The sequence below is a fragment of the Centroberyx gerrardi genome, chromosome 19 (assembly GCF_048128805.1).
Source record: "Centroberyx gerrardi isolate f3 chromosome 19, fCenGer3.hap1.cur.20231027, whole genome shotgun sequence".
In the NCBI taxonomy this organism is placed as follows: Eukaryota; Metazoa; Chordata; class Actinopteri; order Beryciformes; family Berycidae; genus Centroberyx; species Centroberyx gerrardi.
The window spans coordinates 13,884,595-13,912,046 of NC_136015.1; the positions used below are offsets into that span (position 1 = coordinate 13,884,595).

The window sequence follows — 27,452 nt, forward strand, 5'->3', positions numbered from 1 at the left end:
CGTGTTTGTGTGTATGCGGTGTGTATTTATATGTGTATGAAATGAGTGAGCGAGAAAAAGACAAAGATGGTGGTGTGTGTACAGTGTGTGTGATAAAAGCAGACCCAGTGTGTTTAGTGTAGTCAGGGTAGGGAGACACATGCTTTTTATCTCAGTACAGTACTTTTATATGAAAGAGGAAGTGGCTCGCCAGCAATAAGAAAACTACCCTGCTCTGCATTTTGCTTTGGTGTTTGTAAAAGCAAATCATATTGTTGAATAATATGCCAATGACATTAAGCTGCTAAGGGAGGCGGCCACTTTTAGGTCAGACATGGACCAAACGCCTTTCCACGACAAAGGCTATATGTCAATTTTTGAGAAACGAAGAAACTGAACCATGGTGTTCGGCTGGGCAAGAATCTGTAAGAATGCACTATGCATGACAACCTATGTATGTGTGTGTACCGATGTGGATGCACACTGTATGATCTCTAACATGTGTACATGTGCGTGACATGTGTATGAGTACATTGAGATAAAATTGTACGGTTGGTATATGAAATCCAATTTGTGCATGTGTGCATGAACGCGTGGTGTGTATGATGTGTGTGAGTGTGTGCTATGCACTGCCTGAACGTTTAACATCTCATTGCATGTGTGTGTGACTGTGATGAACACATGCATGGTGGTTGGAAGGTTGGCTGCATGTCTGCTTGGTTGAATGGTCGGTCGGTCGGTTGGTTGCGCAGAGTTTCTAAGCGGTTGCATGTGATTGCATTGACAGGAGCACTTTGGATTTCCGCCACTGAGTCGAGTGGCAGAGATCCAGATTCACTGCGCCTTTCTGTGGATTTGCAGAACTCGGTCATTGATGAGGGAATCCTAAAGCACGGCAGGTGGCGGTAATTTATCAACGTAAGCTTGCACATGCATTCACAAGATAACAGCCATGAGGGAATAAGAAGTCTATGTATAACAGAGCATTCAGATGCCTGGCTAGGTTGAGCTGTTAGTTGTTTAATTGTTTTTTCATAACATTTCTGTTTTATTAGAGATAGGAGAGGAAGAATGATGTAACAGTGGTTTTAGATGGATTTAAACCCATGAAGCTGAAAGTATATCGGATCTGCCAAAGCTCACTGTGTCAGCAGGACGTCCCCCAGTTATTCGTTTTTTTGGGTGTTGTGAGGAGAGTGTAGGTGGAGGAACTCACCGCTAACTTTGACAGGCGGGCTCCTGACCAATGGGCTGGTGGAGAGACTGGTCAGCACCATGGCAGCTGTCACCTTGTCCATGTCTACTTCCTCCTCCGACCGTCTGTCAAAACACAACGGAAAAAGAAGAGAACGTCACTGGGCATGCCCTGCTCACATTACAGTATTGCACATTGTGCTAGACTGAAAATAACTTCCTTGTTCCTAGGAAAAACTCAGGGAATGCTTTTTTTTAAATGCAGATTTAACAAGGGTAGTTGAAGTAGGGTGAGGGAGGGTTACATTACATTACATACATCATACACACATCCACCATAGTCTCCCAGCTCCACTGGAAAGGACTGGACGTTAAATGCCTGGCTCAAGGGCACATTGACGGTAGATGGTGCAGGGGTTGAGACTGAACGTGTCTTGTTCATTTCCCCCAACCAGATTTTTCCAGACAGACTGGAAGACTGGGTTTTTCCAGACAGACCAGAGACCTTCTGGTCAAAAGCTTGCTTCTCTCAGCTTTGGCTCCTGCTGTGAAGAATGCCACATCAGCTGCTTGTCACATTGATACACTGAATCTAAATTGTGCGGATTAAACAATTCGCCTGACAAATCCCACACTAAACTTGTCTGGTGTGGGTCTTGTATTCTATATATCCATGAAGCTTATATTACGAACATCAGCTCATTGCTGATTCCACATTAGCCAATCCATATGACAGACAGTAACAACACACAACATCCCTATTTGTCTCTTCTAATTGGCGCAAAACAAACGCGCTCTGGAAGACAGGCGTCTTAATCCTCTCCCATGTATTCCCTGGAGACGGCCAATCCCTGTGATCAAAGAGATGTCGATGGCTTTATTACTGACAGCATACCTATGGTACATGCTCACTATTATCGTAACAAGCTGTGTGTGTATGTGTGTGTTTTGTCTGCGAGCGAGCAAAAGACTTTGATGGTGTGTGGAAGCCAAATGATCAAAGTTAAGTCTATTAGAATGACGAACCTCCCGCTGCCTTGAAAAACACTAGATCAGCCACTGCCAAGTTTTCACACCCTGTGAGATCAAATACTACAGTGTTTCCCACACATAGACATTACTTGGGCGGGCCGCCCAGGTATACTAACGGCCGCCAAAGTATATTTGGCGACCCATTTTAGCATTTTTTATTTTTATTTTTTTATCCGTCCGAGAGAACGACGCCATCCGTGATCGATTAACTAGTGGACAATCTCCCCTCGCTCTACCCCTCCAGGGTTTCCCACACAGAAAACTTTGTGGCGGGCCGCCACAATATCAGCACTGACTGCCACAAATTTTCTTTTTTTTCACTATTTAATCATAGAACTGCATGTAGCGCATTGATTCGCTCAGCCCCTAATTGCTCCACGCAATCTCTCTCTCTCGCTCTCTCTCTTTCTCTCTCTTGCTTGCTCTCTCACCGGACCCGTCTAGTCGCCTCCCACTGCACACGCGTGAGGGAGATTTTTTTTCCACGCCAAGAAGACGGCTGACTGAATTCCCGAAAAGAAGAACTAACAGTTAACGTTACTCGGAATACAGCTGAGTTTCCGAGATTAGCACGCTGTATAGCCTAGCTGCTAGTCAGTATCCACTGAGTATACTGATAACGTTAATATTAACTTTTTAACTCTGACTCTGAATGTTTGCTCCCTCAATCCAGATTAATATTGAAAAATATTTTCAAAGAAGGAAAAGGACTGGTCCTGAGGAGGAGCAGGACAGTCTGGACCAGAGGAGGTGCTGAGCAGTAAAACAGAGTAGATAATAATGTCAAAGGCTGTAATGTAACGATGTAAAGATACAGGAGAGACTGAGAGCACAGAGAGATGCAGCAGGGCAGAGGGGCAGAAAGCAGATTTCTCTGTAAAAGGGGTCTCATTTCTATTCTTCACCTTGTAGACAAAAGCAAGCAACAAACAGAACACTGTTTATATTTTTAAGTTATGTTATCTTTGACACAAAGTACTTTAGATATATACAGGTTAGTTATTTGTTTGACAAATGGAACTATTTAAAATGGAGTACATTAGATAATTTTTCAGCCATCCAGGTAATGGGATCCTTTATTGATATTAGCCTATATATTGACAATATAAGAGAATACAAGAATAAAAAGGCACTCAACCCCCCGTTGCCAACCCACCTACCACCACAAATACATTCGAATTCTGTGGGAAACACTGTACTAGGTTATACTGCATCTTAATTGGAATAACACACAGGCAACAAGTTGTTGTAATTACCGTCACGTCTTACTTTTCCAATCCCTGGCAAACATCAAATAAATGCCCTTAGTGGGGAAAGGGCAGAGGAAGTTATGCAAAATCCTTGAGATAATCATAACATTTATCCTCCTCTTTCGTGTCTCTTTCGTGTGTCTGTACTTAATACTCATTTGCTACAGTTACACTCAACTGATCATGGCAGGATGCAATAAGTGGCAGGACATGATGCAGTGCACTATGTCTGGTGGAAACTGGGCACAGCTCATCACCTAACTAACACCGTTTCTACCGTGAAGCATGCTGGCAGCGTCATGCTGTGGGGGAGCTTTCCAGCAGGAGACTGGTAATCCCACCTTGAGTTTAAGATAGCCATGCCTAATATGACTAAATAAACTCATCCCACAACTGGTAATGAGGAGTGTAGAGCAGAAAGCATAGGGAAGTGGTGCAACCCCGATCCTACTTTGCCAGTTGGACAGATTAGCATTTGGGATGAGGGGAATTCCAGGAGAGGAGGGGTGAGAGGAGAGGAGAAGAGACGAGAAGAGAAGAGAACAGAAGAGAAGAGAAGAGAAGAGAAGAGAAGAGAAGAGAAGAGAAAAGAAGAGAAAGAGCAAAAGAGCAAGAGAGCAGAGGCTAACAAAGAAAGTTCCTCAACCTCCATTAGCTAGTGTCTAATTTATTACCCTTTCCACCGTTGAATATGATGTCATTACAGCTTCCACATAAATCAAGGGACGTAGCTGCGCACACAACTGTCACTTTTACCCATAACCCCCTACCCCATGTTGCCGTAAAACCACTTCCTGGTCACCTTGGGAGGCCGTCATGTGACTGGAGATATTATCTCCATGGCAACTGTGACAGACAATAATTACAGGGTGCTTCGTCTATCTTGAAATATGAAAGAGTAAATCTGAGCAAAACACATTAGAGGAGCAATAATTAAGATGTGATGTATGAGAGGGAGAAAGAGAGAGAGAGAGAGAGAGAGAGAGAAGGGGAATTTCCCAAATCACATTTGTCATTAGTCGTCTTATCAAGCTTAGTTTCGGTCCAAGTGCTTATTATGGCTAGGTAATTAACACAGGCCGCGAGTACCCATGTGTGTGTGTGTGAGACATGTTAAACTGTACATGATACATGTAACACAGGAGACTAAGTAGGACGGTTAATGGATTGGTAAGTGAATTCTGATAAATGAGTTTCATATGTTGGGGTGTGTGTGTGTGTGTGTGTGTGTGTTAGTGTGTTTGTGTTCTAATGTTCTCGCTTTGCTAACTTGCAATAAAACATCTTTCCACCTCTGACCCCAGAGGCACGCTGAAAGGAACATTATCATTGACATATAGCCTTATAATCAACAGAAAACCAGTGGGAAAGTAACAAAGAGCTTGTTTACTAATGGAGATTACTTGAAATGAAGCCATGCGATTTGAACTTGCTACTGGCCTTTCATGAATGGAAACTGACTATATCTTCAGGGGCCAAATGGTCATGTTATTGTCCTCACAAAAGATGCTGTTAATGTTGTTAATGTTCTCATTATCCAAGCCACTACGTGGTCCTTGAACCCACAACCTACAGCAGGTATCTGGCTACTTCTGACATTATGATCCCATTTACAAAAATGCCCAGTGTTGTTTTTCACATCTGACTTCAAAGAAAGCCCCCTTTAAGTCTGTTATTAACATATGTCTTTCATCCAGGTATCAAGATATGAATTATCCTCATCTGATTATACCTGATATTAACAATGCATCTCAACTACCCACACAGACTTGGACTGAGTTTTCCATTGTAAATATATGTTTTAACGCTGCATGTGTCATTTTCTTTACTTCATAACTTGTCTTTGCCAATTAGCATACTGCATACATCAGCTGGTCCTCCATATTTCAATTATCTTATTAGTAAGTAACATTTTTTTTTAAATTACAAACAAGAGAAAAAAATACAAAAAGTCAGATGATGCAACAAAGTGATCAAAAAATAAAAAAACAGTTATTGTATTTTGTATTTTCTACTTTCGCTTGTATGTGGAATGGAAACTATTTACACTTTGGTGTTAATGTGGCCAAATGCACTTCTGACTACCTCCTAAGGTGTGTGTGTGAATGCCCAAGACACATGTTAATGCCAGGTGTAAACAGGGTCAAAGAGGATTTTTGAATTAACAAACTGAGCCTGTTTTGCATCTAGCTTTGACCCAGCCCATCTGGAATTAGCTCAGTTAGATTTGAAGCTAGATCACACCGGGAGCTTAAGCTCTCAGATGTGGGGCCTGGAAGCAGTAAAAACATAGCAAGTACTGAGGAAGTAGGGGAAAACAAACAACAACAACAACAAAAAAAACATTTTCAGCCCTTTGTTACAGTCATGCCCCTTGGTCTGGTTTACCTCGCACAGACACAAATTACCGAAAACAGCCCCCTTATTGACCTGCAGTTCTTTTTTCACCCAACTTACCATCCCATATTAACCAGGCCCTTCTATCCCGAAGGGTCTTGTGTGAGGATGGTAAAAGCCAAATACTGGGTGCTTACACTGTAACAAGAACTACAGGATCTCCCATTGACTGCAGCTCTCATAAAGGCCAGACGCAAAAGCTCACTAGTGGAGACGAGGTGCTTACCTATCGAGAAAACCAGGGACACATGTTGAACGCCGTGGAAATGACAGACTGAAAGAATTCAGATTAGGACCAGGGTTAAGCCGAAATTCTCCCTCTGAGGGTGTGGAAATACAAGTACAACAACAACTCCCTCATCGGGGTTCCGAAGAGTTTAATGGGAGAAATGGCTGGCTGCCAAGGGGCTGTAAGTGTGTGTGAGTGTGTGTGTGTGTGTGTGTGTGTGTGTGTGTGTGTGTGAGTGTGTAGAGTGTGCTGACATCTGTTGTACTTCCCTGGACAGATGTGACAATTTTTTTATTGGATAAATAAACTCAACAAAACAAAGGGGACTTGGAACAAACAAGGTGGGACAGAGGAGTGTGTGCGCGTTTGTGTGTGTGTGTGTGTGTGTGTGTGTGTGTGTGTGTGTGTGCATCCGAAGCCTGCTTGCCATTCTGGGGGCAGGCTGTGTCCAGTTTCAACCAAAACGCTGGGCAGGGAGGGAGACAATAACAGTGTATCAGGTTACTGCAGCCATCTTAGTTTGACAGGTATGGGATCCTACATACTGTATGTTATGTATGTACTGTTTTTTTTTCTGTCAAATCAAGTTCTGAAGTTTAGTCTGCATGATTTTCAGGACACAAATAGTGCACAAGGGTGAGTTTCAAGCCTTAGCCCCTCTTTCTTTTCAGACACTCCATGAATTCTTTCAGAAATCTCTATTTTACTGGGATGCCCTGCAGCTCTTGGTAAAAGCAGCATTGTCAGTTTGAGTTTGCCTTATGGCCTCCAGAACATTGTACGTCATTCCTTCTCTCTCCATTTCCTGTTGCTTTCCACCAAACTAGGCAATAAAGCAGATATGTTTTTCAACCTTCATTCATCCAGGGAAGGTTGACTGAGCAAACTTGCTTTTTTCCCCCCAGCAACACCCTGCTACACACTCATCAAGTTACACACATTCACACCTGTGAGCAGCCCGGTGCAGCCACAGCTGCCACTGAGCAGCTCCACTGGAGCAGTGAGGGGTTACGTGCCTTGCTAAAGGGCAACTCAGTAGTAGTTACGTAAGGAGAGAGTGGAACTCATTCGCTTCCCCTGCCCAGATTTTACCAGCTATTTGAGGGATTCAAACTAGCAAATTTCAGGTCACAAGTCCTCTTCTTCAACCTTTAGGTTACTTCCCACAAACTGCCTAAAAGTGTAATCTAGAAAAAAATCAAGTACCAAGCACAAGGAATGAGAGCTGGAGACAACTGCAATAGGGTCAAGCTGGAGGATTTGTGCAGAACTGCTATACAAATCTCTCCTTTGAAGAAAGACGTTTTTTTTGTATCTACTTATCATAGAACAACATTTGGCTGCAGACAGACAACTAAACATCCTTCCACTGAAAGCTAATGAGGGAAATGGGCTTCTGTCCAGAGTCAACAAAATTATCCCAGGTCACATTCTTGACAGATTAAGATATAAAACAGCGGATGTTCGACATGTAGCTACAGAGCAATCCACCATTCCAAATTTGTTATCTTTTTAACAACCTCATAGCCTTTTTCAAACAAATTGGACAAGGTCAGTCTTCATGCACACATACGCACACACACACACACACACACACACACCTGGCAGCTTTAGTTTCTATGTCACCCAAAGACCATCAGTCAAATATAATGAAGCCAGCTGAATGGTGCGGCGGGCTACAGGAATTCCCCCTAAAAACAGTCCAGCCCTGCCTAGCACGGCCCTCACTCCTACACTCCTCTGTCTACACTCCTCCCTCTCGCTCCTTTTCCTCCCTTCACCCCTACTGGACTTACTTACTCACTTTCTCTGCCTCTCTCTCGCTCCGTCTCTCTCTCTCCCTCCCACACTTTGAGCTTCTGAGACTGTTGTTGTGATTTGAACTGCGAGCAAAGTAAGTGAGTGAGAAAGAGAGTGAGAGTGTTTGTGTACGCGCACGTGTGTGTGTGTGTGTGTGTGCATGTGTATATGTTTGGGTTGGCCTGTCTCTTTGATACTAAGTGGTGCAGGGCGGTCTACTCGTTTATTACAGCCACTGGACTATGACGCCTATTTCCTCTTCAATAATATCCTATAAATCAGACTGCTCCTCCTCTACCCTGTGCTTATCTGATAGATCACACACACACACACACACACACACACGGCAGCAAAAATCCACAAAAGGAATCTGCATATGACACGAGACTAACATGCATGAAGGGCACAGCTTTTGATTGACAGATGCATGTGAAGGTACACACACTCTCACACACACACACACACACACACTAGGGAATTTTCTTTGACATGCTTGCATGCATCATGCAGGCTCTAGAGATGTTACAGATAACGGTTCTTTGTTGGACAACACAGATCCCAAAAATAGAGTTTGTATAATAATAACTGAGAGATATGAGGAGATAAAGGGGAATATTATACCAGCGTGTTGCCTATTCAATTTCCGGTGCAGCTTATTGGCTGCTTCGCTTGTGGTTCTTGTCGAGCAAGTCTCTCTAACACACGTCAAGTGTGTGTTTGTGATGTGTGGGCCTATAGCTTTTAGATACATGAGCGTGTATTTGAGGTTTGGGCGGATGCTGAAGACAGCTGCAGTCTGATGTTTGCCCAAGTGTAATGCCTAGTGCACGACTAATAAGATGGGTGAATTTTACAGCCACAAAGGAGAAGTCAAACTTTTACTGCACACAGAGGGGATCTCCTATGCAATAATTTAGCAACACACTGTCCGTTCATTGCCCCCTGCTTTCATGTGTCAATATTATGTCAATTTTACCATTAATATTCAAATTTCAGTCAAATTTGACTAATTTCAGTCAATTCATTGTCAAAGGCAAAATTTTAGGTGAAACTGACAGCTCGAAAACATATTACCGAAAAATATTTTTCCATTATTTTTTGATTATTGCAAACCCATAATTGTTTGTGTTTCATGAGGTTTCAGTTTTAGCTAATTGTCTATCAACTCTAGGTATGGCATCGGTTTTAAAATAAAATTGAGATATTCAAGATGGCATCGGTATTGAAGTCAAAATGTCTGTAGAATGACAACTCCATCACTGACACTGGTATTATTGCTCCACATGAGGGTCCTTGAATGTTACTGAACCCCAGCATCTGTTCTGAAAGCTGCACACGCACACACGCCCACACAGAGACACACACAGAGACACACGGACCTATAATCAAGGGGCCAAGTCATCTCCCTAGCCATAACAACATATGCCCTGGCCTGGCAGCCAGCTCCTTGAAATAGGAGCCATGGGCATATCCCTTCACACAAGCTCTGCTTCTGCTCTTAGACCAGCAGTGCCAAACCTCCATCTGATTCACTGTAACTCGAGCTTCACAATGAACTGTACAATGGATCGGTGTTTCTCCAGTGCTGAAAAATCACCACCATTTTTTAAAAACGTCAAACTGTCATCATTCAAACAAACGTAGAGTAACTACAGTTCAATTGTTGATAAATCATATAGAAAACATCCAAATAGGAGACAGTTTTAAACTGCAACAAGTACTGGGACTGATTCTGGGATTGAAACCAGGAGTGGAACCTATCCGAAAAAATAAAGTTACCCGCTCCATGGTAAATCAATTTGATAATTACTTTATTAACTCCTTGGGTCTTGGCTGTCTGGTTTCTAGTTTTAGGAGAAACTTGATCGTGCTCAAAAGCATGGACTGAATTGTAAAACATAACTGGAACAAAATCAGTTCTGTTTTAAGGTGGATTTTCCCTTTAACTTAATAATGAAGACCATACACTACAGGTATGAGTGTATGGTCTAGATATTTGATATCAAACATGCCCCAGTTATGAAATAAACTGAGATTTGAGACATTTAGATATTTAGTCATGATCATTGTAACTGTGTAGCCTAATTGTAATTTTTTGTTTCAACCACCATAAGCTGGCAACCTGCAGAGACAGCTGTATTTGAAAATACAGGTACTGTCAAGCTGCCAAATTATGTTAATAGTTCTGTGTTTTCTATTGATTTGCATTGGGGACATGTTTGTGTGAATTCGTACCCCCTCAAAAATTTTGTGTGCACTGCACAACTAACACCTAACACCAAACTCTAGCAGTGTACCTGCCATGCTCTAACAATGCTTAACATGCCATTAACTACAAAAGCTAGAGAATCGGAGGAGCTGGCTTCTTGGTGTCTTGTCTGCTTTGAAAAAAAGAAAAGAAAAAAAAAGCAGAATCCTCAGAAGATTCCCGTCTTGAGTGGCTGGTAAAATTCTCTTTCATTAGTGAGGGCAATGAAGACATCATTACGAGCAGTTGCTGACTTCCAGTGAGCTCAAGATCAGGGGATCAAAGGATGAGACAGGACGCTGCTTTGTACAATGATTATCAATCAAATTCAAAGAACACAGACTGTTGTGTAGACATTATGAAATGCAATGCACTGGCAGGTTTTCCCTAATAAACTGTCAAGTGACCTACCGTAGTGTTTTTTTCTGACAGCCTTGAAGAAAATATGACATAATAGGTTGTAGGCCTTTTTCCTTCTAAATGAAAAGTTCAAATTGTCATCTTTGCCTGTGACCAATCAGTGTTTCTTGAGCAACCCACCCATACTCTCCCCACCACCACCGCTGGTGAACTTATTTAAAAGCCAGGTAAAACCTGTACACCATCTGCTACGAAGTACTCTACAGAGAATGGCTTATTGAGCGTATGAAGCTAGTCAGATGATCAAGTCATTTAGACTAAACAATATTATTGCTGAGGCCTTCACCGTGTCTAATCATCGGCATTTGCTAGCAGTTAATTAGCTGATTGAGCATTAGGATGTTTTTGTTCTCTCTCTCTTTCTCTAGCTCTCCCTCCCACACCCAAATGCACACACACACCAACACAAAAGGACACACTCACAGCTACACACAGACACATTTGTACGCATGAGTAAGCTACAGTACGTGCACACGGGCAGTGTGCATGTACTGTGTGCTAGTTCCCCCCTTTTTTTTTTTAAACGACACATACAACTCCCAGACACATACACACACCCTTCTTAGTGGATTCCCTCTGGTAAGAGCAAAACAGGGCATGGCATACACTAGCTGGGCATAGAGCCAAAGATCCTCTGTGTGTGTGTGTGTGTGTGTGTGTGTGTGTTTGATGCAGCGTAATGCCCTTGTTTACTTCCTAATGTGTCTGCAGACAGACAACCAGCTAACTGTACGGTAGCTACACAAAATTATTTGCAGATCAAGAGAGACCCTATATGCCTCTATCTGTACATCCATACATCCATCTTTCTGTTTCCCTTTGTTCCTATAGTCTCTAATACACTAACAGTGGATGGGATTATGTTTCATGCTGTAAACTGATAGATGGATAAGAATGTCTGACAGTAACCCCCCCCCCCTCCCCCCCGACACACACACACACACACACACAGCCTCAAAGCTCCCTGCCCCACTCTCAAATACAGTTTTCTCTTTGTACAATTTGATTAAAGTATATAGTATGTGTTTTTCAGTCTCTCTCTCTCTCTCTCCCTCCATGTCTCAGTGCCTCTCTTGGAGTAAAGCAGATTTCACTATCACAGAAAGCACTGGCAGAAACACAGCCTCCCTCCCATGTGCTGCTCTTTAGCCTAGTTATCCATCCATACTCCACACTACTGGGAGACTGAGCTGAGACCACACACACACACACACACACACACACACACACACAAGGAAAAGACTTGCACACATACACACACACATAATTGGGAATGAGATCATACATGCACACACTCACGCACTCGCTCTCTTTCTCTCTCTCTCACACACACACACACACACACACACACACACACACACACAGCAGAAACACACATACTTCCACTTAGATATGACACCTAGCTGAACTAATGCACAGAGAAATGCGATGAGATAAACGGCTGTGGTTAAAAAAAAAACTGAGATGTTTGCTTTTTGTTTTATTTGAGATTTAAACGTCTATTCAGATACACTTGCCGCAGTGTTTTGTCAGTAGGGTTGAGAAACTTTTGTGAAAAACCATAATTAGGATATATATATATATATATATATATATATATGTAGTGAATCAAGAAGCTCATCAGTGGCTTACACACGCATTGCTATAATAAAAGCTAAGGACCTGTGTGGCTCTGTGGACTGAAAAGACTCCCAGCTCATGAAAAATTAGATAAGCTTCATAAAAGCAGTAACTATGCCTTTAACAGTTACTACTTCTCCTTTCACTTCTCTAATATGGAGAAACAAAAAGAAGGATGCAGAACACTTGACATTTTCTCTTCCTATAGACTCATTTTCTGGTAGGCTATATTATACTTGTTTTGAAATCCTATACTGTTCACCAAAGTCCATTTTACAGGCTCAAATGTCACATTTTCACCACTAAATCCACAATGATGCAATCAAAAGGCACATTTTTACTATTTACCTCTAAATTGACTGTGTCGTTCATGTCACTGTGTCGACCTATTTTGTGTGAATGGATAACCTTTGAAGTTGAAGGTAAACATGTCACAACAAAGGAGAGCCAGAGTGTGTGTAGCGACACGTAAAGTGACACAACGGCTCGGATGCAGAGATGGTTGAGCGTATGAGGGAATGTTGTCTTCAGGTAGCGTGTGTGTATGTGTGTGTGTGTTTATATAGGACGGGAGCTGTAGGGTATAGAACCAGGTCTTCAGTGAGTGAATGTGTGTGTCAGGTTGATGTATACGAGTCCTGATTTCTCTTCCTCTCACATGCGAAGAGACAGAGTTAACCCCTTAGGCGACAGAGATGAGGGAAAATGATCAGCCGCTTTGTATCTTGCACTTTACCTCGCAACATGCCGTTTTACTGCCACACACACACACACACACACACACACACGCTTTACTATCGTGCCCTAGATTTGCACTATAGGTTGGGGTTCCTACTTGCATCCTACCCTTTGGACCCGGGGTGCACACACATTTCGCTCTTATGCCCTAGATTTGTGCTATAGGTTGGAGTTCCCACTTACGTACCAGCCTCTGGGCCAGACACACACACACACACACACACACACACACCACAAGAGACGCTCCTGTCGCCTGCAGGGTTCTCCCCCCTCCCATATTAGCAGGTGAGGAGGAGGGTGGCTGATAAAACACTTGGGGCTGGTAAACAAAAACAACTCACATAGATGGATGGACGGATAGAAAAAAAAGAAATAGGTAAAATGGGCGGCAGGGCAGAGTGAGGGATAGATGAGGGAGTTAGGGGGAGAGGTTTAGGACCCCCCGACCCCCTGCTCCTCCACCCTACATAAGCACTACCTTTACATTCAACATGAAAATCTCTCTTCTGTCAAAACAAAGGATGCAAATCATAAAAATAGAAATTATTAGAAATTACTATTTCTCCCCACCTCTCGTTTTTATTTTATTTGGCAAATAATCATTCTTGTTAATTGAAAGAATTCACCAAATAAATAATATTAATAAAGAAAATATAACTAGACTATAACCTTGAGATTGGCTGGTACTTTTATTCACTGTTAACGTTAGCTAATTAGCCAGCATTAGAAATGAATGGGAATAATGAGGAGATTGTGAGCTTGCATCCAGCTCTTGACCTACAGTTTGTCACATAACATCTCCTGTCTCACAGGTCTGTCACTCAATACTAATCATGAATAAATAACAAGAAAGCATTAACTCTGTGACAATAATCTCACATACAATGGAAGTGGCATAGCCAAATTCCTTAAGTACCACTAACAAATAAATAAATAGTTATATCCCTGAAGATAACAATGGGTATAATAAGTCTAATGATAAAGACAGAATAAAATTGCAAGCCATGATGATGAGAGAGATGGAACGAGACTGGAGAGGGGTGGGAGGGGAGGAAGGTGAGAGCAGAGGTAACCCAGCATCTCACACACACACACACACACACACACACACACACACACACACACACACACACACAGACCCAGAGATGGGCTTCCCCTGAATTGATGTTGCTGTATGCCCTAATGAGCATGGGGAATACACAGCGTCTTACTGCTGGAAGCTACTCATTTGGCCTCATGTGTGTGTCTGCATGTGAGTGTGTGTGTGCGCGCACGTGTGTGTGTAAATGTGTCACGGTCCGTGGGTTTATTTGGGTATGTATGTTTCTGCATGCAAGTACCTGCGTGCATGGGTGCGTGAACGCAAGCCAGCTAATGTGAATGTGCGTGACTGTGTGTGTCTGTGTGTGTGTGTGTGTTAGAGAGCGAGAGAGAGTCAGCGCGTGCAGGAGGAGGGGGGGGGGGGGAGGGGGGGTTGCCCGCTGATGCGAACAAAGGCAGCAGCTAAGAGAGTCATGACGACCTTTACAGCGGCTGGTTGGTAAATATTCTCTCTCTCTCTAACCCCCCACCCTCCCCCCTCCTGTCTTTTTTCCCCCTCTTCCTCTCTCTTGCTCCCTATCTCGCTCTACCCCCTCCTCTCTCCCGCTCTATCTTTCTCCACCCTCTATCTATATCTCATCATTGCCCAGCACTGTCCATCCATACGATGCAGCATCGGAGTAAACAAAAGGAAGCGGACAGAGAAATGAGGCACCTGAGCTCCGTGTCAGGAATAGAGAAAATGAGAAGAAACTGCTAGAGAATGATGTGTGGAGCTGGGAAAGCAAACAACAGAGAATGCTGGTTACAACCCTGTCTCTCTCTGTTTCTGTCTCTCTCTCCGTTTATAGCATTGACTCTAGCAGCTGACTGAACCCAATCAGAGAGGCATGAGCACAGATAGATGGTCCAAAGGGAGCTCCACCTCTACCTTGACACTCACAAAAAGTCACCCTAAAGTAAGTTCATTGACATAGTTTTGTATAAACCATTGTGTTCACCTTCAAATAAGTCAGAATCTCCATCAAATTACAGGTACCCGACTTAAAAGCTTTGATTTGTGTGTACTCTTCTCTACGCAAAATGGGTTTAAAAGGTGCTATGTGTGGCACCTTCTACACTGCATTTTACATCGTGTGCCGCCAGGTCAGATTTGGAGAGAAATCAGCTGGATTGATTTGTGGTACAAAGGGAGACTGCTTTACAGCACAAAGTTGTTCTTCCCGCACAACATCGTCTTTGCGACAGGAAGCAACAGGGTTGATGGGAAATGTGGTTTTAAGGTGGTTTTGAGAAACACTAGCACTAACAATACCACTAGTGTGAGAAAGAGGTTACCAATTATCTCGACCACGGCCCCTTTTGTTTACGGTAATTATGACAAGGTGTCACAATTAGTCTAGATGTAAGCAGCTATGATGACTAGTACATTGGTAATTTGTTTCACTAAATAAACTAGGGTTTGTCAAGCTATGTTTTGTGTAGCATGTTTGTGAAGAGAAGGGGTTATTAGTGGAAACTAATTCAACTGAAATCAGGTTCATAAAATGCCACCGAGGGGTGATTTGGAGCCATTTGACCTCCCGCTGGACTACATTTTTGGGCCTGATCAAAGCTCTGCTCTGTCCTTCTCTACATTTCTCTTCATCTTTTCCCTTTTCCTCTTCCACTCATTCTCTACGGGTTGGGGGACCCCTCTCCTGTGGCCACCTTCGACCTCATCAGTGTGTTTGTGTGTATGTGTGTGTGTCTGTCTGTCTGTCATGGTGTTTAGTGGTGGATGCAGCGGTGATAATGGGGGTCGTGAGAGCAGCACGTGTCGGTCCGAGCGCTCCTTTCTCTGCACACACACGCGCGTGCTCACTTTACCACACAACCTGCCAATAAGTGCCATAAACCACACACACATAAACACACACACAAACACCCTTTTATCACAGCTGAGCTTGATTATAAACACCTTGCCTGTAACCACAACAGACAGACACACACCCACACCTCCAGACACACACACACACACACACACCTCCACCCCCTAACCCAGCTCCCAGGAGAGCAATACACACCGTGAAGACTGGCGGAAGGGGCCTCTTTCCCAATTACACCTCGAAGGGGGGAGCTTTGTGTGTCAGCGTGCATGTGAGCGTGTGTGTGTGTACATGCGTGTGTTCATGTGTGTGTTTGCTGGAGGTGCTCATAAAAGCCCCAGAGATTGAGCTGATGGAGAGCATTATAAAAGGCCTATCAGCTGGTCCAATCGCCTCACACAGCCTCCGGGCAGGACAAAGGATCTGCCTGCCACTTCAACATTTACCTAAAGGCCTTTCACTTACACCCCTCCCCCCTGCCTGCAACTCTCTCCGCTCTCTTTCCCTCTCTGTTTACTTGTGCCTCCATCTGAGTTTATCACATGTGCTTCCATCTGAGTTTATTCGCTGTTCATGCAGTTTATTAACCTTTATTTACCCAGGAAAGGTTGAGAGTGCATGCTTTTTTTTTTTCCAGCAATGCCCTACTTCACATTCACAGTTAAACACATTCACACCTGGGAGCCCAGCTGGGGGTTAGGTGCCTTGCTCAAGGGCACCTGGATGGTAGATGTGGAATGAGGGGAGAGAGTTACTCATTCTCTTTCCCCGGTTAGTTTTTTCAGAACAGACAGAGAAAGGAACATCAAGTTGGACATCCCAATTCAAATCTGGCTTAAAATATTGGACTCCGTTATAGAACCTATTTCCCTTTATGGTTGCGAGGTCTGGAGTCCACTTGCCAACCAAGATTTTACAAAATGGGACAAACACCAAATTGAGACTCTGCATGCAGAGTTCTGCAAATCCATTCTCCGCATCCAACGGAAAACACCAAATAATGCATGCAGAGCAGAATTAGGATGATACCCACTAATGATCAAAATTCAAAAGAGAGCATTTAAATTTTATAATCACCTAAAAGAAAGTGACCCTGACACGCTCCATAACAAAGCCCTCACCTAGAGAGACTACAGACAGAAACGTCATTAGACTAAACCAAATTATAAGAAAACAAAAAGAAAACTATCTGACACATTGGAAAGAATCAACCAAAAACCAGAGCAAATTAGAATGCTATTTGGCCCTAAACAGAGAATACACAGTGGCAGAATACCTGAGCACTGTGACTGATCCAACACTAAGGAAATCCTTGACTATGTACAGACTCCGTGAGCACAGCCTCGCCGTCGAGAGAGGCCGCCACAGCCAGACCTGGCTCCAAGAGAAGACAGACTGTGCACCCACTGCACACAACATGAGGTGGAAACCGAGCTGCACTTTTTAAGTACCTGCCAACTGTACCAAGACATCAGAGACACATACTTCCCACAGATTACAAACACCCAAAAACATTTTGAAAACATGACTAATAACAAAAACCTTCCATATCTGCTGGGTGAAGTACAGCAATGTGCAAACACAGCAGCAAGATTTGTGAGCTGTTGTGACAGGAAAAGGACGTCTAATGGAATACAACCACCGCAAAGACTGTCAATCATCTGTGTATTCCTGCACTATCTGCACCATGCTGATCTCTGTACATAGACATACTGTACATACAAACAGAACAGATAGATACCTTTAAATACATTTGTAAAAAAAAAAAAAAAATTGTTGCAGTTGTTTACACAGTTCTCACTTATTTGTATTTATATTTTTTAACTGCAATGTCCACATTTATATATCATCATATATATATATACATAATTTTTTTTTTTTTTTTTTTAAAACAGCAAAAGCACAATTTTTCTGTTTGTATTTTTAAGTTAATTTTACCTACTCTTATTTATATATTTGATTGCAATGTTGCAATGTTACACAGTTCTGTTTACACATTTCTTTATTCTAGTATATAAATGTACGTACATTTTTTGTTTTTATTTCACACTTACTTTGGCAATGTAAACGTACACTCACCGAGCACTTTATTAGGAACACCTTACTAATACTGGGTAGGTATCAGCTTTCAGCTCAGTGTCAACCGGCTACCAAAGTGACATCCGCCTCAAGGTTGGACGTGTTGCATTCTGAGATGCTTTTCTGCTCACCACAGTTGTAAAGAGGTTATCTGAGTTACTGAAGCCTTTCTGTCAGCTAGAACCAGTCTGGCCATTCTCCTCTGACCTCTCTCATCAACAATGCGTTTCCGTCCACAGAACTGCCGCTCACTGGATGTTTTTTGTTTTTTGCACCATTCTGTATAACCTCTAGAGACTGTTGTGCGTGAAAATCCCAGGAGATCAGCAGTTTCAGAAATACTCAAAGCAGCCCGTCTGGCACCAACAACCATGCCATGGTCAAAGTCACTGAATCACTGAATGGATAATTGCATGAATAGGCAGGAGTACAGGTGTTCCTAATAAAGTGCTCGGTGAGTGTATGTTTCCCATGCCAATAAAGCCCCTTTGAATTGAAAATTGAAATTGAGAGAGAGAGGAAGCGTGTGTATTGGGGGAGGTCTCCATCAGGCGAGCATCATCTCTGATTAATTTACTGCTGTGTGGTATGAGGATGTGACACACCAAGCGTGAAGAGAGAGCCATAACAAAAAAAAAAACACCATGAGAGTGAAGGCAAGACAGAAAGAAAGACAGCGGGAAGAGGAGAGAGAGAGAGGCAGGGTGAGTGAGAGAGAGAGAGAGAGAGTGTGAGAGAGAGAGAGAGAGAGAGAGTGAGTGAGTGAGTGAGTGAGAGAGAGAGAGAGAAAGAGAGAGAGAGAGAAAGAGAGAAAGAGAGAGCCCTCCCCTCCCCTCTTCAACCCTCAACCATGTCAACAAGTCGACACAAAGACTCCTCCACTCCTTTTTCCCATGGGGATCTATACTGATATATACATAAAGGACAAATGCTTACATTTCTAAAGAAATCCAAAACGCTGTTGGGAGGCTGGAGAAAGAGGGGAAAATTGATTACCTGTCTTGTACTTAATATTACATTGTATATGCTTCTTGACTTTTGAATGGAATTACAACACAAAAGAGCACGTAGAGGCATCGAATGCTGTCGAAAACAGCAGGTGTCATAACAATCAATAAGTCCCACAAACAAATATAATTGCTTCACATGACCACCGAATTATAGATTATTCTTTCTTGGACACCGACATTCTTCAAAGTGTAGCCTGAACCTCAGTGTGAACGAGCGATTACAACCTACAAAAGGATTTTTTCAAACTTATCTGCGTTTCCAAGTGTTACAGAAATGAAATAAAAAGCAAACAGGAAACCGCACAAAGTAATACCCTTAAGCTACGTAAATTTCTCTCGGATCCGGGGTTGCACTCTCACCACCTGTCTGTGTGTCAGCATGCCGCTCACGTCTTCGGTGCTAACTCTCTGAGGAGCCGCAGGCGAGGCGATGAATTGATGGACAGATTCAGCCAGCTAACGTGCCAATTGTCGCTTAGCATTTGGGTCAACGCTGTACGCCTTTACTTATTACGGTGTGCCTTCAAAAGGTAAACAAAAACAAATTTAGGCTGTAAATACCGGCAATTTGACATGGGTGAAGGAAATCTCAAGAGCTTTTTCTGTAATTTGCTGTCTGTCTGTCTGTCTGATATTGTAATCACTTGTAAATGTGTGATTGTGTGACAATCATTAGTCGTTAACCCTTCATGAGGGGTTAACCGCAAATGATTGGCATATTTGCATATATAATTAGAAGTGCGATTGTGTGGGTGTGTTTTGTGGGAATTGTATGTGGATGCATGCACAACCTAAAACGTTTGTTTCTGTGTGCGGGCATGCATACATGTTGTGGTGTGTGTGTGTGTGTGTGTGTGTGTGTGTTTGTGCATGTGCGTGTTCATTCCCCCTGCATACAACCCCCTCTCCTGCAGCTACACCTCCAGGCCATTTCTGTAAACAATAGTTTTTTAAGTCAATGAGCTTGGTTAAATGGCAGTGATGATGATGATTATTATTGTTATATAAATTATGATTATTGTTATTATTATCATGATTATTGTTAGGGTTATTATTGTGATTATGCTTATGCTTATTATGATGATGATGATGATGATAATGATGATGATGATGATGATGATGATGATGATGATGATGATGATGATGATGATTGTTATTATTATCATATATTCCCTGCATGCCTAGTTACGTGTACTAACCTAGATTAGATCTCTCTAATCTGGGAACAGGTGAGCGACAGCCTAGCTTCATTATATCTTAGCACAATAAATCCAAGCTTAGCAATGTCCTCCATTATCACAATATCACTCCTTTCTCAGCTTAGACATTCAGCTTAGACATGCACTGCACTGGGTACATAAATAATAATACTGACAACTACAATATTAATAATAACTTTATTTGCATAGCAGTTTTATTAAGTTAGACTGTGCTGCAAAATAGAAGAAACAACTCAAACCATCCAAATTAAAGGGAGGACTCGCACTGTTAGCTCCATTAAAGACCACTCAACAAAACAATACAACAAAAGAATTTACATAAGTTTACACAATCAACAATGCCACAAGAGGCATTTAGACTGTACAAGCATTTGCGCACAAGTGTGCACACATTCCATATTTTGTGTTTGCTTTGATGCTAAAATTCAAGTGATTGCATACTGCTCAGTCAAATATTCAGGTTGTATCGTATTAGCCTGACTGCGTTTCCCCCTACTGACTTCATATGCTAGTGTAAGTCAGCCAGGCGCCCTATCCAGTGAAACCAGCACACAGCTCAACAGTGGGTTAACATCTCTCTCTGTCAGTCAGATGAAAAACACACACACACCAGGCGGGCAGAGAAGAGAGAAGACAAAGGAAGAGAGGGAGGGCTAGAGTGAGGGAGGGTGAGAGACCGATCATGGGGGAACCAGGGGGGAAATGAGCGGGAAAACAGAGATGGAGAAAGCAAGATAGAAAAGAGTGAGAGAGGGGAGGTAAAAGCAGGAAGGAGAGAGTGAAAGAAAGGGAGAGGAAGGTGGAGAGCGACAGAGGAAGGCTCATCCATTTGGAGAAAAAGAGGGGGGAGATGAGAAAGAGATGGAGAGAATGAGGGGGAGAGGGAAAGGGCGAGAGGAATGGAGAGTGAGAGAGAGAGAGAGCGCGAGAGGGAGAGAGCGGAAGGGAGACAAAGGGGGAGAAGAGCAAGGGAGAGAGGGAGGAAGAGGAGGAGGTTGTCTGCTCTCCCTTTGTTTCAGTGAAGGAACCAGCGCTTGCTTTTTACGACCACCGAGACCAGAGCGAGAAACAGACCCCACCCAGAAAAGAGTTAACCTGTAATCCAATATAATATGGCACTGGCCACACAATCTGACAGCACTGGTGCTAGAAGTGGGACTTACAAACCGCACTACAAACCTTGTCACGGTGCTCTCCCATTGGAGATACACACAGGGCAAAAACAGCCCATCTTCCCACGTCTTTCCAAACCCAAATGTGATACGATTTCAGATATGGCTTGAAAAAGAGGTTGAGCAAATAACAAATCTGCTCTGTACTGTTTTACTTTGCCTAGCAATGTAACAAAAGGAGGCACAAGCCAATAAATAAAGGACATGGGAACAATAAGTACAAGAAGTTGTTGCAGTGCGTGTGTGTGGGGAGATGGAAAGAATTGAATCAATGAGTAGTTTTTATCACCACCGCAACCCTCTGACAAAGAACCAGAGCAGAGCAGCTGAAGGAAGCACCAATGTTTACATAGATGTCAATGGGAGGTCATGCATTATGCATACTATATGAGGGAGTACGGCTATGTAACATGGTTTGTGTGTGAGTGTGTGTGTGCGTGCACTTGTGTGTGTTAATGTTTGCCTACCTAAACTCCTTGAAATGCTTGTGTGTGTGTGTGCGTGTTATGTGTGTGTGTCTGATGAGGCTGTTGTAATTCCCTCCATCAAGACCGTAAGCCTAAATGCCTGCAAGAGCGAAAATAAGAGAGGAATCTTTGAGAGGGAAGGAGGGAGGGAGGGCGAGAGAGAGAGAAGAGAAAGCGAGAGGGCGAGAGAGAGAGAGAGAGAGAGAGAGAGAGAGAGAGAGAGAGAGAAGAGAGAGAGAGAAAGAAGCCCCTGGTAAACACATCCATTTTCAGCTTGCAGTGAGGTAATGCTGCCAGAGCCACCATGATCCATGTGCGCACATACATACACACGCACACACACACACACACAAAGTTCTGCAGACAGCCCTCAGTTTGGCAGAACATTGGAGTCCCACCCGACCCAAACCCCCCAAATGATTGCACCCACCCACACACCCACACACACACACACACACGCACACACACACGCACACGTCCCTCTCCAATGGGAGTAAGGTTCAGCATGTGGAACCGAAATCAAAACAATAACAACCTCGCCTGCAGATGCTGGTGGCTCACGTGACCAAAGCCACTGGCTCCCATTGTTTACAGGGAGGGAGGGATGGAGGGAGGGAGGGGGGGGAGGGAGAGAGAGAGAGAGAGAGAGATGACAAATCTGTAGTTAGGGCAAACTGCAGGCTTGTTGATACTAAAGGCTCTCTAATGTTGGGGGTGGTGTGTGTGTGTGTGTGTGTGTGTGTGAGAGAGTGAGTGTCCATGATGAGAAAAACAGGAGATAGTCTGAACAACCTCTCCAAATGGGGGTTGAGGGGGCAACTGTACCAGCTGTCTTCTAAATTCTGACAACACCCTGTTCACACACACACACACACACGCACAAAGACACACACACACAGCCCCCCAAGCAAAGAGTGCCAGTGTCGACTGTTTACCCCCTTGCAAGCTGTTCTGTACAGTGACAAGAGACAACCTGAAGATAAGAAGTACAGTGAAAAACTAAGCTGGACCTCCAGGGGGTCGTCTGTGTGTGTGTGTGTGTGTGCAGGGGTGTGTGTGTGTGTGTGTGTGTGTGTGTGTGTGTGTGTGCGCTTGTGTGCATTAACCCTGCCATAGCCAGCCAGCTGCTTGCAGGTGAAGCTAGTGAAGCTAATGACAAATGTCTCTGAAGAACAAAGGAAGGCTGGAGAGAGAGAGACGAAGAGAACGTGAGTGTGAGAGAGAGAGACAAAGACAAAGACAGAAAGAGAGAGAGAGGCAGAGAGAATTACACAGACCCCCCACAGGGTAGAGATACGACAATTGAGACTTTATCATATTTGAAAGGTTGGGCGGTGTGTGGTAAGGGCCAATTATGATTGGGTACATTTATGAAACAGCTGGGGTCCACCATTTTAAGTTTCACTATTTTACCACAACAAAAGGTGGTTTATGCATTTCAGGGCTTATAAATGTTCACAATGATTGCGGATGAAAATTTAAGCCCTTAAAGAACCAGATCTTATAGGAGGTGATGATAAGAACAAGGTGTGGCAAATGGGCGACTGGACAAATACAGTGATTTTTTGCCAGTTTAAATTGCATTGATCTTTGGTTATTTAAAATGTAGCCATGTGCAAGACACTGAGATGAGGAAGCACAAACAGGGACAAAATTGTGCTCAAGTTAATTTAAAATTTATTTAGAGCCAGCAGAGAAGGTGGCCGAAACAGAGCCGACATTTCACAGAGCCTTCCTGAGGTTGTGCTGGTTTTGTCCCATTTGAGTGTCTAGCGCTACTGGTCCTACTGGGAATGCACTGCGACCCAATACTTGTTCAGTTTTTCTTTTCTTGACTGAAGTCAGCCCAAGTCTCCTATTCACAGTGCCAATTTAATGGAAGATAGGATGGAAAATAGCTGCCATCTCTGCTTCTCTTTGTCAGGCTTAATATCTGGCCAAGGGTGTGAGCTGGCAACCTAATAGATGATAAATTACCTTTTAAATTTTCTTTTGGAAGTGCCTAGCCTCCTATGTACAGTTCTGGTCTGCTGCCTCCCATGGCTTTAGATCTTATTGGAGACACCACAGACCATGGAGGCCCATTATTGGATTATTAAGTAAATGGATATTCCACTGTTGTTCTATTCAGCAACATTTTATGTCGATAGGCCCCAGCAGATGGCTCTTAGATGTCGGACTGATCAACAAATGGCTAACTTTCAATTAACTTTATCGCTTCCTTCTCACAACATAAGGCCCTTTTGTTGAGGAAGACGTCTGCGGGATAGTTTTGACTGAATGTCTGGCTTATTAAATGGTGCGGTAGATGCTACAGCATTGAGTGAAATTCTGTGTACGCCATCTGTTGAGGCACTGCATGTTTGAACAGTCCATCAACTATCACTTCTTGTGGCCTAGATGTGATTCCTGTCATCAAACTTGCACTGTACAAAAGATTTCGACTTAATGTCTCCCTGGTGAATACTGAGCAGCTATCGGCAAAATAAATCATCAAGGAAATCTGTGTTGAAAGGCTCTTCAATGCACGTCGCACTATCATCACATTAAGCTCGTATGATTGCAGCTCGTGTGAATAATCATCTTTTGGCTCTCTTGGAGGTGAAATTACATGCCACCGTGCTAAATACATTATAGCCTCTCCCGCGGCGTACAATATCATTTATACATCTGTTGGTCCAGAAGGTACGCATACCACATCTGGGAATTAACACTAGTGTAGGCGTCATGTATTTGATTCATTACACAAGTTAGGATCATATGAAAGCGCAGTATATTCTCCAACTCTTTGTTACACAACTTTACGTGCTGTGTGGTTGTTGTGACCGTAAAAATGTACAGGAAAGTGACTTGATAGACTACCTTTAAACATTTTGCAGCCTGACTGACGTTTACTCGTTTACCTTTGGCATGTGTTCTATTGACAACACTGAAGGGCGGTCTGAGGACTCAAGGACAGTTCTCTAGCAGTGCTGCGTTAACTCCTGTCCTCCAAACTGCTAATTGGCAAGTAATTGGTGTCTCGTTGTGTTTTCATGGTCATTGACTAGGCTGTCGTATAGTTACACCAGTATAGATGCTATTGACAGGATGGAGGGACCATTAAGGTCAAAACATTGCTTGAGGGGTTTGGAAGACACATGAGAAGATGGGATACAAGTCTGAGCGGTTGTGTAACACCAAATTTATTGGGAAAGGAATGACACCTGTGTGCTGAGTCTGACCTGATCTGACTCGGAGGGAACCCAAGCTCTCAGCAAGTGAGAGAGAGAAGAAAAAAGGAGGAGAGAGAGAAAGAAAGAGACCCCATTGGTGAGTAATATGGTGGGAATGATATGTTAATGCTAAGACTACATTCAGAATACACACGTGTGTTAACATACCCACAAACAGATATAAGCCTGAATACAAGCACACACACATGTAGGTGCGCTCTCTTTCACAAACAGATGTGTGAGAGGCATAAACCATACTAAATTGTTTGGCAGTCACAGTTCCTCTCAGCATTTTTCCACATCTCATTCCATGTCCAAAAAACAGACTCTCTCTTCTTGGGGACCAATGAGGGGAAACAGAATAGTTCTTCCCTTTTAAAATGAATGTATGTATGAGACTGGGGGAAATTTATATCACTTCCCTGTCTGTTGCCTCTGAAAAATATGTGGCGAGCCCCCGGGAGCCGGAGAGAGGTTCCTTTGTTGGACGGCATCACTTCACTATTGATGTGCTGCAGGAGTGCCTTTCTTTGCATTAAATTTGCACTTATCTCTCTGGATTATGGCTAAGAATAATTAATGCTCTAATGCAAACTGTCATGAACAAAGAAAGGAAGTCATTATGACATCTGGTCTTTCAGTCAGGGGGTGCTGACAATCTGAAGTGGCAAGTTGGGGTAGTATCGAATGATGGACATCTAGCTTTAGGGGAGGGTAAACACGTACGTACACACACAAACGCACATGCATACACACGACAACTCACTCACACACACACACACACTTCGCCTTGCCAGGGCACCTCCATCCTGCCTTTGCCCACCCCTCCGTCACACCACGACCACTCTGCTAAACTGCGATAAAATTGATGAGTGACACCCAAATTAAAACGGGGCTACAATTATGACACCCTCACGCCGCGTTCTTAATTAGTACATCTCCATTTTAATTAATAAAGCCTGTCAGCCTGACAGAGATCAATAATTCAAAACAGACAGGGCAATGAAGCCTCCAAATTGATGGCTATAATTAGAAATGATGTGGGGAGGGGGCAGGGACTTCTGCGGGGCTGGGTTTGTTTTTAATAGGTTACACTTGAGGAGCATGCCACCTTAATGACACCCCCCACTGTGTCACAATGCCTTTGCCTTTAACCAAAACTTTGCCTTGGCTGGAACAGTAATATAAATACCAAATCATGGCAGCACCATTATTCAAGGCACAATCAGCATTACCTGTTTCTCAATGGCCATTCAAAAAAATTAAACAATAACAATGCCATATTTATCCAGAACAAACCTTAATATACATTTCCTGATCATTATAGGAGCAGAAATTACACACTGTCTGCTGACTTGACTGCCCAGATCAAGTAAAATTCTCACTTCCTGGCTAAGAGAAGCCATGTTCGGTGGAAGATGCTGCTAATTTCACCTCCTCATTAGCGTGTATGTTTGGACACAGAGTGTGACACTTGACACTGCCGTCAATTAGTACCACCTCGCCTATACCGTGGATGAGCATAATGCACGTCTGTCGATATACAATCAATTAGAGCTTTTTCCCTGCTGCACTCTGTCCTATCAGTCCATTAAAGCAGGGGACTATGGATTAGTCCAACTTAGCAGAAGGCCCACAGAGCGCACTGTCACATAAACATTGGCTTTGAGGCCTTACACTATGCATTATAGATAGGTAGGAAATGACTGAACAGAAAAATACTATACAGATACAACAACAGCGATGTAGGACAAATTAGCATATTAGTGACATTTTCTATGAGGCTAAAGATTGATTACTATGTTGATTTATGACATCAGTGCTGTCAAACCGACATGTTTATTCACGCTCCCTCGCCATAAAGAGTGTTCAAACGCCTAAGAAGCTGTGTTACATTTATTTATGACATCAATAACTGTAAACTTAATAAATTCAATAAACTGTAGATTTTTTCGGATGGCTTCAAAATTAATGTCGCACATGATGAGTCAATTCCTCCCTTAACGTCAAAGTAATCGTCACAGGACTTCTAAGGTGTATGCATTATCTAGATATACTGTATGCACTGCTGTGGTTATCATGTAAATTGCACGCAATGAACACTGTGAATGAAGTAAATGCTGAGAGTTGTCATGAGAATCTATTTTATTCGAAATAACTTCTGTTGTTATTAGCGTGCCATACTCAGAAGCAAGCCAATGAACCAGCGAACGGCTCTGAAATCTATTGGCATTTGAGTGAATGTAAATCCAGGATTGAACTCACAAGAGCACACACACATTGCCTACACACACTTGCCACGGTCCAATGGTTTGGCAAAAGATCACGGTGGATTTGGACTGATTGTCTACTAATCCATTGTTAACCATTCCCCCACTCAAACTCACTGATATTTAGCACGCTTAATTAAAGTGCCAATTTGCATATAAATTTCAACTCGCAATTCCACTCCTGCGGCATCACAGGTGGTCGC

At 43.1% G+C, this 27,452-nt stretch overlaps 1 protein-coding gene across 1 annotated transcript in view; it reads right to left on the reverse strand.

Annotated features, from left to right (window-relative positions):
• znf704 (zinc finger protein 704) overlaps positions 1-27,452 on the reverse strand; it is a 51,673-nt gene that overhangs the window by 11,328 nt on the left and 12,893 nt on the right. The window contains exon 3 of the mRNA XM_071901574.2: positions 1,196-1,299. Coding sequence (XP_071757675.2) covers positions 1,196-1,299 — 104 coding nt within the window. The remainder of the gene's footprint in view (positions 1-1,195; positions 1,300-27,452) is intronic.